Source organism: Nomascus leucogenys, chromosome 18, assembly GCF_006542625.1.
Source record: "Nomascus leucogenys isolate Asia chromosome 18, Asia_NLE_v1, whole genome shotgun sequence".
NCBI lineage: Eukaryota > Metazoa > Chordata > Mammalia > Primates > Hylobatidae > Nomascus > Nomascus leucogenys.
This window is the reverse complement of record NC_044398.1, coordinates 98,385,704-98,403,667: the sequence shown is the minus strand read 5'-3', so window position 1 is coordinate 98,403,667 and position 17,964 is coordinate 98,385,704. Positions and strand designations below refer to the sequence as shown.

Genomic DNA, 17,964 nt, shown 5'->3' with positions numbered 1-17,964 from the left:
CCAGCCTGGCCAACATGGTGAATCCTTGTCTCTACTAAAAATACAAAAAAAAAAATTAGCTGGGCGTGGTGGCGGGCGCCTGTAGTCCCAGCTACTCCAGGAGGCTGAGGCAGGAGAATCGCTTGAATCCAGGAGGTGGAAGTTGCAGTGAGCCAAGATCGCGTCAATGCACTCCAGCCTGGGCGACAGAGGGAGACTCCATCTCAAAAAAAAAAAAAGAATCACAACCCTTAAGTAGTTTTGCTACCACCCATACTGCAACTGTCTCTCCTGTTAGACCAGGGGGCCTCAACCTTCACCCCCACAGGGAGTCGGTGGGGAAGGCAGAGGTGGTCTCTGAGCAGGGATACAGGAAAAAACTGTGTTTTCACAAAGTGTAAGCAGTTTTACTTTCTAGACTGCCCCCCATCCTACTTTTGACTCTGGTTAAAAATTACCTATGAAACTTTGAGCCTTAAAAAATAATTTATAGGCCGGGCGCGGTGGCTCACACCTGTAATCTCGGCACTTTGGGGGGTGAGGCGGGCGGCTCACAGGTCATGAGTTCCAGACCAGCCTGGCCAATGTGGTGAAACCCTGTCTCTATTAAAACATACAAAAATTAGCCGGGCATGGTGGTGTATGCCTGTAGTCCCAGCTACTCAGGAGGCTGAGGGAGGAGAAATGCTTCAATCCAGGAGGCGGAGGTTGCAGTGAGCTGAGATCATGCCACTGCACTACAGCCTGGGTGACAGAGTGAGATTCCATCTCAAAAAAATAAATAAATAAATAGTAACAATAATTTATAAGCTGGGCACGGTGGCTCAAGCCTGTAATCCCGGCACTTTGGGAGGCTGAGACGGGTGGATCACCTGAGGTCAGGTGTTCAAGACCAGCCTGGCCAACGTGGTAAAACCCCATCTCTACTAAAAATACAAAAATTAGCCGGGCATGGTGGCACACGTCTGTAGTCCCAGCTACTCAGGAAGCTGAGGAAGGAGAATCGCTTGAGCCCAGGAGGTGGAGGTTGCAGTGAGCCAAGATCACGCCACTGCACTCCAGCCTGGCCAACAGACGAAGCAAGACTCTACCTCAAAAATAAAAAATAAAAATAAAAAATAATTTATTGGCTGGGCACAGAGGCTCACACCTGTAATCCCAGCACTTTGGGAGGCTGAGGTGGGCGGATCACTTGAAGTCAGGAGTTTGAGACCAGCCTGGCCAACAACCAGCCTGGTCAGGAGTCTGAGGCCAGCCTGTATCTACTAAAAACACAAAAGTTAGCTGGCAGTGGTGACACGCACCTGCAATCCCAGCCACTCGAGAGGCTGAGGCAGGAGAATCGCTTGAACACGGGAGGCAGAGATTGCAGTAAGCCGCTGCACTCCAGCCTGGGCGACAGAGGGATACTCCATCTCAAAAAAAAAAAAAAAAAAAATTCTAGTTTAAGTTTGATAGAAGGAACCTTAAGGTTTTAACCAGAATAAAACAGTAGCCTCTTTAATGTAGGATTTTAACTTGTTATGTATTTTTGGTTTTGTTTTTGAGGCAGAATCTCACTCTGTGGCCCAGGCTGGATTACATTGGCTCATTGCAATCCTGACTGCCCCAGCTCAAGTGATCCTCCCATCTCAGCCTCCCTGGGATTACAAACACACACCACAACTGGCTTTTTTTTTTTGAGATGGAGTCTCACTCTGTCACCCAGGCTGGAGTGCAATGGTGCAATCTCAGCTCACTGCAACCTCTGCCTCCCGGGTTCAAATGATTCTCCTGTCTCAGCCTCCGAAGTAGCTGGGATTACAAGCACCTGCCATCATGCCCGGCTAATTTTTATACTTTTAGTAGAGATGGGGTTTCACTATGCTGACCAGGCTGGTCTTGAACTCCTGACCTCAGATGATCCACCTGCCTTGGCATCCCAAAGTGCTGGGATTACAGGCATGAGCCACCACGCCTGGCCAATTTTTTTTTTTTTTTTTTAATGTAGAGACAAGGTCTCACTGTACTGCCCAGACTGGTCTCCAACTCCAGCCTCAAGCGATCCTCCCACTTTGGCCTCTAAAAGTGCTGGGATTACTGGCATGAGTCACTGTGCCTGACATGAAAATAAATTTTTATCTACTTATGCTTTAAAAGATTTTTTTTCCTATTTTATAATGTCCATATTACTAAAGAGACACATGATCAAAATTCATTTTAACATGAAGGTGGGATCAGAAAGTTTAGAAATCATGGAACAAGACTACCTGGAAGGCATGAATCAACTTTCTCTTAAAGAGAGAGGCCCAAACAGATCCATATCCTCTTCTCCTGACTGAGCTGCTGGGACTTGGCCTCACTGGCAGAAGGGAAATGAGGGAGAAAGAAAGCAGCCACAGCCCTTTCTTCCCCTAGCAAAGAGCACAGGATGCCCAGACTTGCCCAGTTCTCTACCTCCAGAAATGGAGCCCACCTCTGGAGGGGCAGGCTGGGAAACCGGGTGGGCCCCCTCCTCTGGCTCCAGGTGGTCTAACAACTGGGCAGCAGGAAGAATGTGGGAGAGAGGAGCTTCCAGACAGGGCTTGCCCACCAGCCTCCCTGGCAGGCAAACCACCCAGGCCATCGGGCCACCTGCTGCCAGTCCTGCCCCATCCCACCAAGCAGTCACTAACCAACACTTTGATTCTTGATTAAAGTGCTGGAGGAAGAACTCAGTGTTCCTGAGTTTGATAATTTTGTGTGACTGGGAAAGAGAACATTCTTGCTTTTAGGAAATACATAATGAAACTGTTACTTTTAGGAAATACATATTTAGGGAAAAAGGGGCATTATGTCACAATTTACATTTAAATGATTCAAAAAAGATATGCATGTTATATATAAAGAGACTGATAAGAAAATGAGGTGAAATGTTAACATTTGGGGAATCTAGTAAAGGCATGCAGATTGTTGGCCAAGCACTGTGGCTCCTGCCTGTAATCCCAGCACTTTGGGAGGCCAAGGTGGGAAGACTGCTTGAGGCCAGCAGTTCAAGACCAGCCTGGGCAACATAGTGAGATTTTGTCTCTACAAAAAACACTTAGTCAGGCGTGGTGGTGCGTGCCTGTAGTCCCAGCTACTGAGGAGGCTGAGGCAGAAGGATTACTTCAGCCCAGGAGGTTGAGACTGCAATGACCCATGATCAGGCCACTGCACTCTAGTCTAGTGACAGAGCAAGACCATATATAAAAAATAAAATAAAATAAAATAAAATTATTTGCAGAAAAAGAAACCCAAATGGCCATTAAAGATAAGTATAAAGTATTACAGAAAAATAAAAAATAAAACATAAATTAAAATTAAAAAATGAAAAGATGCTCAACCTCATCAGAAATCAAAGAAAGGCAAAAATCAAAAGGAGGCACTAATCTGACTATGGGAGCCAAAGAAGTCTAACATCCTGGCCAGGCGCAGTGGCTCACGCTTGTAATCCCAGCACTTTGGGAGGCTGAGACAGACAGATCATGAGGTCAGGAGTTCAAGACCAGCCTGGCCAACATGGTGAAATCCTGTCTCCACTAAAAATACAAAAATTAGCCGGATATGGTGGCACACACCTGTAATCCCAGCTACTCGAGAGGCTGAGGTAGAACTGCTTGAGCCCAGGAGTCAGAAGTTGCAGTGAGCTGAGATCATACCACTGCACTCCAGCCTGGGGACAGAGCAAGACCCCATCTCAAAAAAAAAAAAAAAAAAAAAAAAAAAGGCCAGGCACGGTGGCTCATGCCTGTAATCCCAGCACTTTAGGAGGCCAAGGCAGGCGGGTCACAAGGTCAAGAGATTCAGACCATCCTGGCCAACATGGTGAAACCCCATCTCTACTAAAAATACAAAAATTAGCTGGGTGTGGTGGCCAGTGCCCGTAGTCCCAGCTACTCGGGAGGCTGAGGCAGGAAAATCGCTTGAACCTAGGAGACAGAGGTTGCAGTGAGCCGAGATCGCGCCACTGCACTCCAGCCTGGGCGATGGAGAGAGACTCCATCTCAAAAAAAAAAAAAAAAAAGAAGTCTAACACCCTAAGGGGAGGGGTGTGAACCAGGACCACTACGGAAGAAAGCAAGTTTACACTACCCACTACTGACTGAGATTCACCCACCTTACATAACAAAAACTCTACTTTGAAGAACACATCCTAAGCTTCCAAAGAAATTCCCATATGTGCTTAAAAAGACATGTAAGAAATGTCAACGGCAGGCTGGGCGCAGTGGCTCATGCCTGTAATCCCAGCACTTTGGGAGGCCGAAGTGGGTAGATCACTTGAGGTCAGGAGTTCAAGACCATCCTGACCAACATGGTGAAACCCTGTCTCTACTAAAAATACAAAATTAGCCAGGCATGGTGGCACACACCTGTAATCCCAGCTACTCGGGAGGCTGAGGCAAGAGAATCGCTTGAACCCGGGAGGTGGAGGTTGCAGTGAGCCAAGATCGCGCCACTACACTCCAGCCTGGGTGACAGAGTGAGACTCCGTCTCAAAAAAAAAAAGAAATGTCAACGGCAGCACTGTCAGAAGAGCAAAGTGGAACCCAACCTAACAGCCCACTAATAAGGGAGAGGATGAAGGCGACTGAGGCACCCCTCCACACACACAGCTGTTAGAGTGCGTTTTGCCTGCATGAACCAACATGCTGCTGAATGACACACACAATCTGATATGCTGTTTACACCCATCTTTCAAGATTCAAAACAAGTCTACACATGGTGTTAAGGATGCACAGTATATGATAAAAATATAAAATCAGGGACAGGAGAGGTACACACAGGCAGCTGGAGAGTTTTGCCTCTGGAAAAGGAAGAAGGTGGATGAAATAGAAAGGCATATAAAGGTGATTTTGGTTGTGTCCTTTACAAACACAACGGGAGAGGAGCTGAGGCAGATGAGACAAGAGGTTAATGTGTGTCACACACAGGTACTGGGTTTGTGTGGGTGGCTATCTTACCTCTATACTCTTTTGAGTGCTTCATAGTTTAGGATGCGTGATTCTTACTGTGGTGGGAGTGGAAGATGGCAGTGGCAACATCCACATTAAGACTGTACTTACACTTCACCCAAAACTTGTAACCTTAGTGCTGGACCATACAGATGTGGTCACACGTGTTTACAGACACATGTGCAAAGGTATTCTGCTCAGCACTGTGCATAACAGTAAATGATTGGCAAGGACCTAATACTATCTGTAGATTATTGTTAAAGAAACTCTGATTCGGCCAGGCACAGTGGCTCACACCTGTAATCTCAGCACTTTGGGAGGCTGAGGTGAGCCGATCACAAGGTCAGGAGATTGAGACTATCCTGGCTAACATGATGAAACCCCATCTCTACTAAAAAGAAAACACAAAAAATGAGCCAGGCGTGGTGGCACACACCTGTACTCCCAGCTACTCGGGAGGCTGAGGCAGGAGAATTGCGTGAACCCGGGAGGCAGAGGTTGCAGTGAGCTGAGATTGCACCACTGCACTCTAGCCAGGGCGACAGAGTGAGACTCTGTCTCAAAACAAACAAACAAACAAACAAACAAACAACCTCTGATTCATCCCTACAGGGAATACCATGCCATCATAAAAAAAAAAAAAAAAAAAAAAAAAAAGAGAGGCCAGGCACGGTGGCTCACGCCTGTAATCCCAGCACTTTGGGAGGCCAAGGCGGGCGGATCACGAGGTCAGGAGATCGAGACCATCCTGGCTAACACGGTGAAACGCCATCTCTACTAAAAATATAAAAAATTAGACGGGCATGGGGGCGGGCGCCTGTGGTCTCAGCTACTCGGGAGGCTGAGGCAGGAGAATGGCGTGAACCTGGAAGTCGGAGGTTGCAGTGAGCCGAGATTGCGCCACTGCACTCTAGCCTGGGCGACAGAGCGAGACTCTGTCTAAAAAAAAAAAAAAAAAAAGAGAGAAGGGGCTGGGCGCGTTGGCTCGTGCCTGTAATCCCAGTGCTTTGGGAGACCGAGGCAGGCGAATTACCTGAGCTCAGGAGTTCAAGACCAGCCTGGACAACGTGGCAAAACCCTGTCTCTACAAAAAAATTACAAAAATTGGCTGGGCATGGTGGCACGTACCTGTAGTCCCAGCTACTTGGGAGGCTGAGGCAGGAGGATCACTTGAGCCCAGGAGGTCAAGGCTGCAGTGAGCTCAGACTGCACCACTCCACTCCAGCCTGAGTGACAGAGCAAGACCCTGTCTCTTTATTTGTTTATTTAGAGATAGTCTCACTCTGTCACCCAGGCTGGAGTGCAGTGGCAACATCTTGGCTCATCGCAACCTCCGCCTCCCAGGTTCAAGTGATTCTCCTGTCTCAGCCTCCCAAGTAGCTGGGATTACAGTGCCAGCCACCTGTATTTTGTATTTTTGTATTTTTAGTAGAGGCGGGTTTCACCATGTTGGCCAAGCTGGTCTCAAACTCCTGACCTCAAGTGATCTGTCTGCCTTGGCCTCCCAAAGTGCTGCGATTACAGGAGTGAGCCACTGCACCTGGCCCCGTCTCTTTATACACCAATGTAAAACAATCTCCATGATTAAGTTTAAAAAAAAACGCAAGATGGGAGCAGCTGTGCATGGGGTAGGACCATGCGCGTGTGTGGGTGCAGTCCCAGAGTCGCCCGTGGGGAGGGTGCCAAGGAGACGCAGGCAGGGTGGGGGACAAGCCTGCGGTGCACCCACCTTCTGGTCTGCATGTGTACCACGTGCAAGTTCTGTCCCAAAATTCTTTGTGAAAAAGAGATACCATGTGAAATTTTCATTATTTAAGAAATTCCCACCAATAAGTGACAAAAAAACAAACTATCCAATAGAAAATTGGGCTATAAACATAGACAACTCATAAGACAAATACAAATGGCCAGCCAGGCATGGTGGCTCACACCTGTAATCCCAGCACTTTGGGAGGCCAGGGCAGGCGGATCATGAGGTCAGGAGATCGAGACCATCCTGGCTAACATGGTAAAACCCCGTCTCTACTAAAAATACAAAAAATTAGCCAGGATTTTTTGTATTTTTAGTCCCAGCTACTCGGGAGGCTGAGGCAGGAGAATCCCTTGAACCTGGGAGGTGGAGGTTGCAGTGAGCTGAGATCATGCCACTGCACTCCAGCCCGGGCGACACAGTGAGACTCAGTCTCAAAAAAAAAAAAAAAAAAAATACAAATGGCTAAGAAATCTATTTAAAAATGTTCAACTGGTTGGGCGCGGTGGCTCATGCCTGTAATCCTAGCACTTTGGGAGGCTAAGGTGGGCGGATTGCCTGAGCTCAGGAGTTCAAGACCAGCCTGGGCAACATGGTGAAATCTCATCTCTACTAAAATACAAAAAATTAGCCAGGTGTGGCGGCGTGCGCCTGTAGTCCCAGCTACTCAGGAGGCTGAGGCAGGAGAATTGCTTGAACCTGGGAGGTAGAGGTTGCAGTGAGCTGAGATCACGCCACTGCACTCCAGCCTTCCAGCCTGGGCGACAGAGCACAAGACTTCCGTCTCCAAAAAAAAAAAAAAATTTCAACTACTCTAACAAGGACAAACTAAAATGACATGCCACAATTCACCTGCCAGATTGACAAAAGGTTGACTGACATCAGGGCTGGTGAGGACATGAGAAAATGGACACCTTTGTCTATGACTGGTGGGCAGGACGAGAGACAACCTTGGTAGTGGGAATTCATCAGGACCGCCTGCAATTCCCCCCATTGGGTTTAACAGCCTTATAAAGATATAATCCACATATCAACAAGTCACCCACTTACAATGTACAATTCAATGGCTTCTCGTATATTCACACTTGTTCAACCATCACCACAAACAATTTTAGCACATTTTTATCACCCCAATCTTCCCATCCCCCAAGACCCAGGAAACCACTCATCCATTTTCTGTCTATGTATTTGCTTATTCTGGACATTGCATATGAATGAAATCACACACTAGTGGCCTGTTGTGTCTGGCTTCTCTCATTGAGCCTAGCGTTTTCCTTTTTTCTTTTTGAGGCAGGATCCACTCTGTGACCCAGACTGGAGTGCGGCGGCACAATCATAGCTCAGTGCAACCTCCAACTCCAGGGCTGAAGCGATCCTCTGGCCTCAGCCTCCCAAAGTGCTGGGATTACTGGCGTGCGCCACCGCACCCAGCCCAGCCTAATGCTTCAGGGTTCACCCATGCTGCAGCACGGGGCAGTACTGCATTACTTTGTAGGGCCGAATAATATCCTGCTATATAGATACATATTTTGTTTATCAGTTCCTCAGCAGATGGACTTGTGGGTTGTTTCTACTTTTTGGCAACTATGAATAATACTGCTATGAACATTTATGAATATTATGAATATATATTATGAATTATATTAAGGTTCTGTGTGGACAGGCTTGCACCTGTAATCCCAGCACTTTGGGAGGCTGAAGTGATCACTTCAGCTCAGGAATTCAAGACTACCCTGCACAACACAGTGAGACCTCCAACTCTACCAAAAAAAAATTAAATAATTAGCCGGGGCATTGTGGCATGCACCTGTAGTCCCAGCTACTTGGGGGCTGAGGCAGGAGGATTTGCTTGAGCCCAGGAGGTTGAAGCTGCAGTGAGCCACGATCTCACCACTGAACTCCACCCTGGGATAGAGGGCAAGACCCTGTCTCAAAAAAATAAATTAATAAAATAAAACAGAAATACAATATACAGAAATAACTGCAAATGTATTAAAGCTATGTATAAAAGGATATTTCCAGAGCACTGTTTATAATTGCAAAATGTTCAAAACTAAGTTTCTACTAATAAGAAACTCATTAAATTAACTGAGACAGATTGTACATGGAATACTGTACAAAGGTAAGATGTCTGTAAGACGTCTCTAAGTTACAGAATATACGTAGAATCCCACTTTGTTCAAAACACAAAGCAACGGGCACACACTTGCCTACAGACACACCTTTCCACAACAGAGGAAAAGTCCTAGGGCAGCTCTTTCTCAAACCAAGTGGGCATCTTAGAGAGGTTGAAAAAGAGAGAAAGATCTCTGCCTTCTTATTCTATGTAATTTTTCTAAGTGACAGGGTTATGAGTGGTATTTACTTTTAAAATATTTTTCCATAATTTTCTAATAGTATTTTCAACATTATTACAGGAATAGGTGTCTATTTCTACTCACCACTGTACCCTTAATGCCTAAGCACCACTCAACACCGGGTGTCAACAGATAATGAAAATGTGTTGAATAAATGAATGAAAGACAGTTACTTCTGTGCAAAGGAAAATTCTGTAATAGCTTATACTTCACTAATATGATTCCTCATTTACTGTGACTACATTACATGCTAATAAACAGGGTCACTTACGTGATTCAGAAAATACTGCACGATTATCTCATGGCCAGCCGCAGCTGCTTCCATCAAAGGAGTAAATCCATATATCGGCTCCCTGCAAGATGTGGGCCACAGTCAGATGATCGGCAGAGACGAGTTCTGCCAGGCAAAAACTCCCTGCTGAAGATAAACCCAGGGCAGTGCACGAGTCACCGATCCCTAAGTGTAGAACACTCTCCCTTTCAAGTATTAACAGGCGAGATGAGAACAGTGAATATAACACATCAGCTCCATTTACTCTTCTGGTGTCTGTCCCCAGGGCTGGTCTTTGTCCTAAAGACAGACGTCTGCCTATTGTCCCACCTGTTGGCTATTCCCACCTGCTACCTCTGAAATCTCCACCTCAATCATATTCAAAAAGCAGTTCTAACTCCTCACTCCTCACAGAAAGCTAACGTCTCCCACCCATTCACCCAAATCCTGGCTTCAAGTTCAACGTCCTCCACGAACCCACTCTGAAAAGCTCAAGTACTAATGATCTAAGCTGTCCTTGCCACGCTTAGCTCCTGAAGCTTGCTTTTCATACTTGGTTATGCTAACTCGGCATTGTCTTCAGAGGGCTTCCGAATCCCTCCTTGTCTCATGTTGGTCTAGAAGTCAGGAACCATGCATGGGAAATGCTGTTCTTCATCCATTCTAAGACACACAGTTTTCATATTTTAACAACTCTCAAGTCACAGAACATCTTTAAATCAACAGGCGAGTTGAATGTTAATTAGCAGCATATTTTTTCTTTCTTAGTGGCATACAAATACAAAATTATGAGGTGTCTTAGGATGGATGACAGCCAGGGTGGGTGCTGCGTTAGTACCTGCTGCGTTTGTTCAAAGGTGATTATTATCATGACAAGCTTTAGACAACAATCCCACTTCCAACTTATAAAACTCATGACTGGTTTTTTGTTTGTTTCTGAGACGGAGTTTTGCTCTTGTTGCTCAGGCTGGAGTGCAATGGCGTGATCTCAGCTCACTGCAACCTCTGCCTTCCGGTTTCAAGTGATTCTCCCGCCTCAGCCTCCCGAGTAGCTGGGATTACAGGCACCCGTGACCACAGCCAGCTAATTTTTTTGTATTTTTAGTAGAGACGGGGTTTCACCATGTTAGCCAGGATGGTCTCGATCTCCTGACCTTGTGATCCGCCCGCCTCAGCCTCCCAAAGTGCTGGGATTACAGGCATGAGCCTCCGCGCCCGGCCCAGCCTCATGACTGTTTTTAAAGCATCACCTCACCTCATCCATACAAAAGGCAAGAAAATGGAAAGAAAGTGCATGTAATGTATGACACTTAAATGCCATTCAGTATCTTAGGCCCCTGGCATACAATAAAACATGTAATTCTTACAACTCTATGACCCAGGTGGGTTTCAGATAAAGAAAAGGAAGCTGACAGGGCTTGAAGAGATGCATCTCATAGATGTAGGAAAAGGCCCGCGCCTCAAAGGACAATGCTCCTACCCCTCATCTTGAGCCTCTCGTAGGGTGGCCCTAAACTCTGGTTAGCTGCCTCCAGAGCCACCCTCCTTAGAGTCAGATGACACCTAGGCCACTCCTGTGGCCACTAAAGACGTGGCAATCACCTCACGTTGGCATTGGCTCCACTGTCCAAGAGGAACCTGACCATGTGCTGGTGCCCGGCGCTGGTACAGTGGAAGAGGGCCGTCCAGCCCTGGATGTCTTTCATTTCTAGCTCTGCACCTTGCTTCAAGAGAACACAGAACGTGCGTTACGGCCTCATCTCCTCTGCGTGGGACGGGCGCCCTCCAGGCGGCCATGCTGCAAGAATCAGAAGTGATTACACGAGCACACACGAACACCGTGGCCTGCAGTGGTTCGCGTCTCTGTCAGGGCGGCCACGGAGCCCCTCAGGTTTCTGGGCCTGAGTTCCCTCGTAGCTCACCTGGAGGAGAAAGTAGGCGATGCTCTCGTTGCCACAGCTGGAGGCCAGCATCAGTGGAGTCTGCCCTTCTGGGGTCGGCACATTCACACTCACCCCCGCCTCAAGCAGCAGGTGCACGATGGTGTCGTGGCCAATGTAGGAAGCATACATCAGCGGGGTCCAGCCACCACCATTCTTCTTATTCAAATCTAACTCTCTCCTAAACAAACGCAAGATATGCTAGACATGGCCAGCCGCCTCGCATGTGAGGTTCACCAAAGCTGGTGGCGAGGCTAGGCCAGGCGGGATGAGTTGACAGGAAGCAGAAGTTATCTGCCACCCTGGACGTTGTGGGGATTGGGGGCAGACAGGCAGAGAAATGCTGACAGTTGCTCGTACACTGCCTTGTGAGGCCCTGAGCCTTCGTCTCCTTGCTCTGATTTCGGATCCTCCTAGCCCACGGCCAGCTATGTTCTGTCACACCACCAGATAGGCAGGTGGCACTCAACCAGGGAATATCTGGCAACGTCTGGAGGCATTTTTGGTTCTCACAACTGGGCAGGGAAGGGCTGCTGGCATTTAGCAGGTGGAGGCCAAGGCTGCTGCTAAACATTCCACAGTGTCCAGGACAGCCCCCACAGCAAAGAATGATCCAGCCTGGATTGTCAACACAGCCACAGTTGAAAAACCCTGACCACCACACGCCTGGCATCTACTAGCCCAGTGCTGGGTGGAGAGGAGCAGTGAGGAAATAAGGGACTCGACCGTGGACAAGTCCCACCGCCTCTGATTCATCCTTTGTCACTTCACCCTAAGAAACATTTTTGAAAAATCTGTGACCAAAGAATCCCATCTTTCTCACTGATTTCTGTTAAAATTCTGGCAATGCATTTTCCCATGGGAAACAACTGTGGGGTTCCTAGCCATCACTTTGGGGTTGGGACAAGGGAGTCACATTTAAAATAATACCCACTTGCATGGTTACCTGGGATCCTACACGGTTAACGCCCACAGGCCTTCTTTCCCTTCCCCAGTTCTTGACTGCAGTGGGGGTAACTGGTGACTGAACCCCAGGATCTGTCCCTTTTGTGGGATTCACTTTTTTTTTTTCTTTTTTTTTTTTGAGACAGAGTCTCGCTCTGTCGCCCAGGCTGGAGTGCAGTGGTGCGATCTGGGCTCACTGCAAGCTCCACCTCCCATGTTCACACCATTCTCCTGCCTCAGCCTCCCAAGTAGCTGGGACTATAGGCGCCCACCACCACGCCCGGCTAATTTTTTGTATTTTTACTGGAGACAGGGTTTCACCGTGTTAGCCAGGATGGTCTCGATCTCCTGACCTTGTGATCCGCCCGCCTCGGCCTCCCAAAGTGCTAGGATTACAGGTGTGAGCCACCGCGCCCGGCTGGGATTCACATTTTAGACCACACCAGGCAACTACCTTCCATTGCCTGGCAGCCCTCAATGACTCTGGGATGCACACCTGGGCAGCCATTCCAGAAGGTCCTGATACCGGGGTTCAGTGGCAGCCCCTGACCAGGGGAGCTGCGTGGAGATGCCTCTGCAGCAGGGCTCGAATGCACCCAGCTCGTCCTAACACTATCTTCCTTTACACAACAGCAGAGCGTCTCTCTGGGGCTCTCTCACCACTCCTCGTTCAGCCCCACCCCTCCCTTCTGATGCCCCCAGCTCCCCTCAGGCCCCATCCTGTGCTTACTGTCAGCAAGCCTCCGCCTCAGCTAGTGTCAAAATCCCATCACAACACAAATGCCTCCCCCTGCTCCTCTGCGGAGCGGTTCTGGACTCTGCATCTTAACAGGACACCCAAAGACTTAAGAGCCAGAGAATTGCAAACGTGACCCTGTGAGGGGCCGTACTGACTGCATACCCAGCTGCCTATGCCTAGAGCCTCCTGTGGAGGGAGCACAACAGACCACCCTGTACCAAGGTGCACCGGCGCTCCATGGGCTGGGTATGTCTAAGTGAGGGCCACAACTTGGGAGCCAGAGACCTGGGGCTTCAGCAAGGCTTTGCTTTGGCTCACTGGGAACTGGAAGAGGCACACAGAGAGAGGGAGAGAGGTCGCTGCACCACAATATCAAATGAGAACAAGGAGACAGAGTTAGGCTGTGTGTGGAACATAAGGGGGTGGAAGTGAGGAGACGACCCTTTTCCAAAAACAAGATGATCACATCCTACTATGGGCAAGATGCAGCCATGGACCCTGCCAGGGGCTTTTTATTGTCTCTATTGGACACAGATTAGCAAAGGGCAGGTGGGGAGTGAGGTCAGGAGGTCATTCCCCAGAGGCACTAAAAGCCCAGCCTCTGTCCTCCTCCCTGGCAGAAGCTAGAGGGGAACAGGGATCACAGGGATCGAATGAACCCTCCGGGAAAAGAAGGCCAGGGATCACTTTCTTTTTCTTTTTTTTGTTTTTATTTTTGTTTTTGAGACAGAGTCTCACTCTGTTGCCCAGGCTGGAGTGCAGTGGCGCAATCTCTTCTCACTACAACCTCCGCCTCCCAGGTTCAAGCAATTCTCCTGCCTCAGCCTCCTGAGTAGCTGGGATTACAGGTACATGCCACCACGCCCAGCTAACTTGTATATTTTTAGTAGAGATGGGGTTTCATCATGTTATCCAGAATGGTCTCAAACTCCTGACCTCAAGTTACCCGCCCATCTCAGCCTCCCAAAGTGCTGGAATTACAAGTGTGAGCCACCACGCCGGGCCATCACTTTCTGTCTTTTTTATTTTTATTTTGCTTGTTTGTTTAGGCATTTCTGCAATTAGTGAATAAAATTAGTCTGGTTAAAGAATGACTGTTTACAAGCTTCTGATTAAAGTTTACTCCCTCTTTTTCTTCCTAGGAATAAAAACTGCGTCTTTGTCAGGGCCCAGCATCAATACTTACTGACAGCTGCCTGAGATAAGCAGGTTAACCTATTCTACACGCATTAAACACCCACAACTGTGTGCAGAGCCCCATCACGTGGGATGCGAAGCCATCAATGCGCTGCTCAAAATCTGAGAGGAAGTTCCTCGAGATCTCTTACCGCTGCACACATTCCTTCACCACTTCATACTGGCCAATGGAAGCAGCTGTGTGAAGATCCAGGGGGACATCCAGCTCCTCCCGGCTGACCTGTGCTCCCAGCCCGTGCCACATGGACAGGCTGCGGTTCAGGAGTTCCGGCTCGCTGGCTTCATCGCTGAGCTCGGACATCACTGAGGAGGAAGGCCCAAGGGTTAGATCTTTCCTGGCTGGTTGTTCCAGGGCATGAAACAAGCTGGTCCTGCCCCTGCTACACCACTGCACTAGCAGACTGATAATCCAATGCAGTCAACCCTGGGAGTAACTCAGACAAATTTATTTGCTGAAATAATGTATGGTTTGGGCAGTCCCATCCATGCTAAATCTGGTGAGCCTGCTACCACACCAGTAAAGAGGAGCACATATGGTGAGGCATTAACTGTGGAGTACCTGCTCCTCCTTCCACCTGCAGTCACCAGATAAAAGAGAATTTTCCATCAACTCTAGGAACCTGACAACCTCTTGGATGGGCAGTAAAGAAATGGTAATTGGGTTATTTAACCAAATCAGTTCCTTGATGTGGTGGGGAAGAACCCTGGATTTGGGGTTTGATCAAAATTCAGCTTGGACCGGGTGCGGTGGCTCACACCTGTAATCCCAGCACTTTGGGAGGCCAAGGTGGGCGGATCACTTGAGATCAAGAGTTCAAGACCAGCCTGGCCAACATGGTGAAATCCCGACTCTACTAAAAATACAAAAATTAGCTGGGCATGAAGGCCAGCTACTCGGGAGGCTGAGGTAGGAGAATCACTTGAATTGAGGAGGCGGAAGTTGCGGTGAGCAAAGATCACGCCATTGCACTCTAGCCTGGAAAACAGAGCAAGACTTTGTCTCAAAAAAAAAAAACAGCAGCTCTGCTACTTAGCAACTCCAATCCTTAGTGCCTCACTGTCTAACAGGGACATATCTAAAAAGGCTGCTATTATGATACATAAAAGAATGGATAAAAAACGGTGGTACATCCGTACAACGGATGCTACTCAGCATTAAACACAAGGATCCAACAGTTGACGTGCAACACATGAATGAATTTCAAATGCTTTATGCTAAATGGAAGAAGCCTGCCTACTGTATATTTTCACTTACATGACATTCTGGAAAAGGCAAAATTAAAGGGTTAGAGGTTACGGGCAGAGAGGGAATTTGGGGGATGATAGACCTGTATGACTGTGATGGTGGATCTGTGACTCTATGCCTTTATGAAACCACAGAACTGAACACCAAAATGAATTTTACTGTATGTAAATTTTATTTTTTTTTTTGAGACAGTCTCGCTCTGTTGCCCAGGCTGGAGTGCAGTGGCGTGATTTCAGCTCACTGGAACCTCTGCCTCCTGGGTTTAAGGGCTTCTTGAGCCTCAGCCACCTGAATAGCTGAGATTACAGGTATGCGCCATCATGCTAGGCTAATTTTTGTATTTTTAGTAGAGACGGGGGTTTCACCATGTTGGCCAGGCTGGTCTCGAACTCCTGACCTCAGGTGATCCGCCTGCCTTAGCCTCTCAAAGTGCTGGAATTACAGGCGTGAGCCACTGAAACTGGCCTGTAAATTTTAAATATAAATTAATTTTTCTGGAATGGTTATGAAATTAAAAATTTCAAAAAAGTAAAAATAAATTTTTCTTTTTTTTTTGAGACAGAGTCTCGCTCTGTCGCCCAGGCTGGAGTGCAGTGGCGCAATCCCGGCTCACTGCAAGCTCCGCCTCCCGGGTTCACGCCATTCTCCTGCCTCAGCCTCTCCGAGTAGCTGGGACTACAGGCGCCCGCCACCACGCCCGGATAATTTTTTGTATTTTTAGTAGAGACGGGGTTTCACCGTGGTCTCGATCTCCTGACCTCGTGATCCGCCCGCCTCGGCCTCCCAAAGTGCTGGGATTACAAGCCTCAGCCACTGCGCCCGGCCAAAAATAAATTTTTCTGAAGAAAATGGAAAGCAATTCCCCAATAGGGAAACCAGGATGTGATTGGTGGCACGCAGCAATGGTCAACTGAATAGGAATCCACTTAGGCATCCTTTGAAGAGAGAGCTATGGGGGGGAAATATAACAGGCTGGTGAACTTGTGGGGTGACACTTTCCCCAAGATGGGCCTACATGGGTAACGGCACACCAGGAATCCCCCAAATCAAGGCCAAGTCATCAGCTTCCCAGTAGAATCCTTAGGTACAAGAGTGCCAGGAAACAAGGGCAGGAAAGGGAGCAAAGGCGAAAACAAAGGCCTTGTCATGTGGTGATGACCTACAGGTGCTATGGTAGTTAACAGATGCGATGAGGACCTCAGTTTCTACTAAAGAATGCTTCCAAGCCCCAGCTGACAGCCAAGATGGCTAAAGAAACAAGCCACCAATGTGGGGGATGAACACTTCACAGGCCCTTGGCGAAGAATGTGTGCAGGTGCGGTGGGGCAAGCAAAGCTCTCCTTCCTGGAACCACCACCTCTTCAGCTAGCAGAGCCCAAGATCGTGCAGTCCCCTTCCCTCACTTTGCAGGTGAGAATCCCACCCTAACAGTCCTGGCCAATGAAGCCTGGATAAGAAACCAAATGAGCTGAGGGTCAGTTCAGAGTCCCTTCCACACCTCCCTCAAGTCTTCACTGGACATGTCTCTTCCACTCCAAAGGCCTCCTGCAGGGTGAGGCCGTGTTCTCCATTTATTGGAGACTTGCATATCTGACACCCCTAGAGGTCTGAAGGACAATCAGAACCAGACCAAGCCTGATGGATCACTTCAGGACAGGAGTTCGAGACCAGCCTGGCCAAAATGGTGAAATCCCATCTTTACTAAAATTACAAAAATTAGCTGGGCGTGGTGGTGGGCGCCTGTAGTCTCAGTACTCAGGAGGCTGAGGCAGGAGAATCGCTTGAGCCTGGGAGGCGATTGCAGTGAGCCGAGATCAAGCCACTACACTCCAGCCTGAGCAACAGAGCGAGATTCTGTCTCAAAAAACAACAACGACAAAAAAAAAACACTAAAGTGAAAACTAAAATGTCCCTTCCCGAGTGGTGTGGTGTAAAGTAGCACTCGAGATGAGATGTTTTAATTTTCATTCAACTTTTCGGTTCTGTCCATTCTGAAAATGCTAAGTATCTGTTACCTTTACAATGAATCCTAAAGAAAATGTGGTACTTGGCCAGGCGCGGTGGCTCATGCCTGTAATCCCAGCACTTTGGGAGGCCGAGGTGGGCGGATCACAAGGTCAGGAGATCAAGACCATCCTGGCTAACACACTGAAACCCCGTCTCTACTAAAAATACAAAAAATCAGCCGGGCGAGGTGGCGGGCGCCTGTAGTCCCAGCTACTCGGGAGGGTGAGGCAGGAGAATGGCGTGAACCCCAGGGGGCGGAGCCTGCAGTGAGCCGAGATCGCTCCACTGCACTCCAGCCTGGGCAACAGCGAGACTCTATCTCAAAAAAAAAAAAAAAAAAAAAAAAGAAAATGTGGTACTTACACACAATGGAGTACTATTCAGCCATAAAAAAAGAATGAGATCCTATCATTTGCCAACAACATGGATGGAAGTGGAGATCGTTATGTTTAATGAAATAAGCCAGGCACAGAAAGACAAATATTGCATGTTCTCACTTATCTGTGGTTATCTAAAAATCAAAATAATTGAACTCATGATAGAGAGTAGAAGGATGGTTACTTCTACTGTAACCAAGGCTG

General features: G+C 48.0%; 1 protein-coding gene across 11 annotated transcripts in view; it reads right to left on the bottom strand.

Annotated features, from left to right (window-relative positions):
• ANKS3 (ankyrin repeat and sterile alpha motif domain containing 3) overlaps window positions 1-17,964 on the bottom strand; it is a 38,086-nt gene that overhangs the window by 18,810 nt on the left and 1,312 nt on the right. For 4 of the 11 annotated variants that reach the window (XM_030798726.1, XM_030798725.1, XM_030798724.1 and 1 more), the window contains exons 2-5: window positions 14,262-14,433; window positions 11,232-11,430; window positions 10,912-11,033; window positions 9,310-9,391 (exon numbers count right to left, since the gene is read on the bottom strand). In XM_030798726.1, the coding sequence (XP_030654586.1) occupies window positions 9,310-9,391; window positions 10,912-11,033; window positions 11,232-11,430; window positions 14,262-14,431 (573 nt within the window). In that variant the 5' untranslated portion in view covers window positions 14,432-14,433. Of the gene's footprint in view, window positions 1-9,309; window positions 9,392-10,911; window positions 11,108-11,231; window positions 11,431-14,261; window positions 14,434-17,964 lie in introns of all 11 variants that reach the window. The other 7 variants (XM_030798729.1, XM_004091271.3, XM_030798728.1 and 4 more) reach the window with 4 other exon arrangements.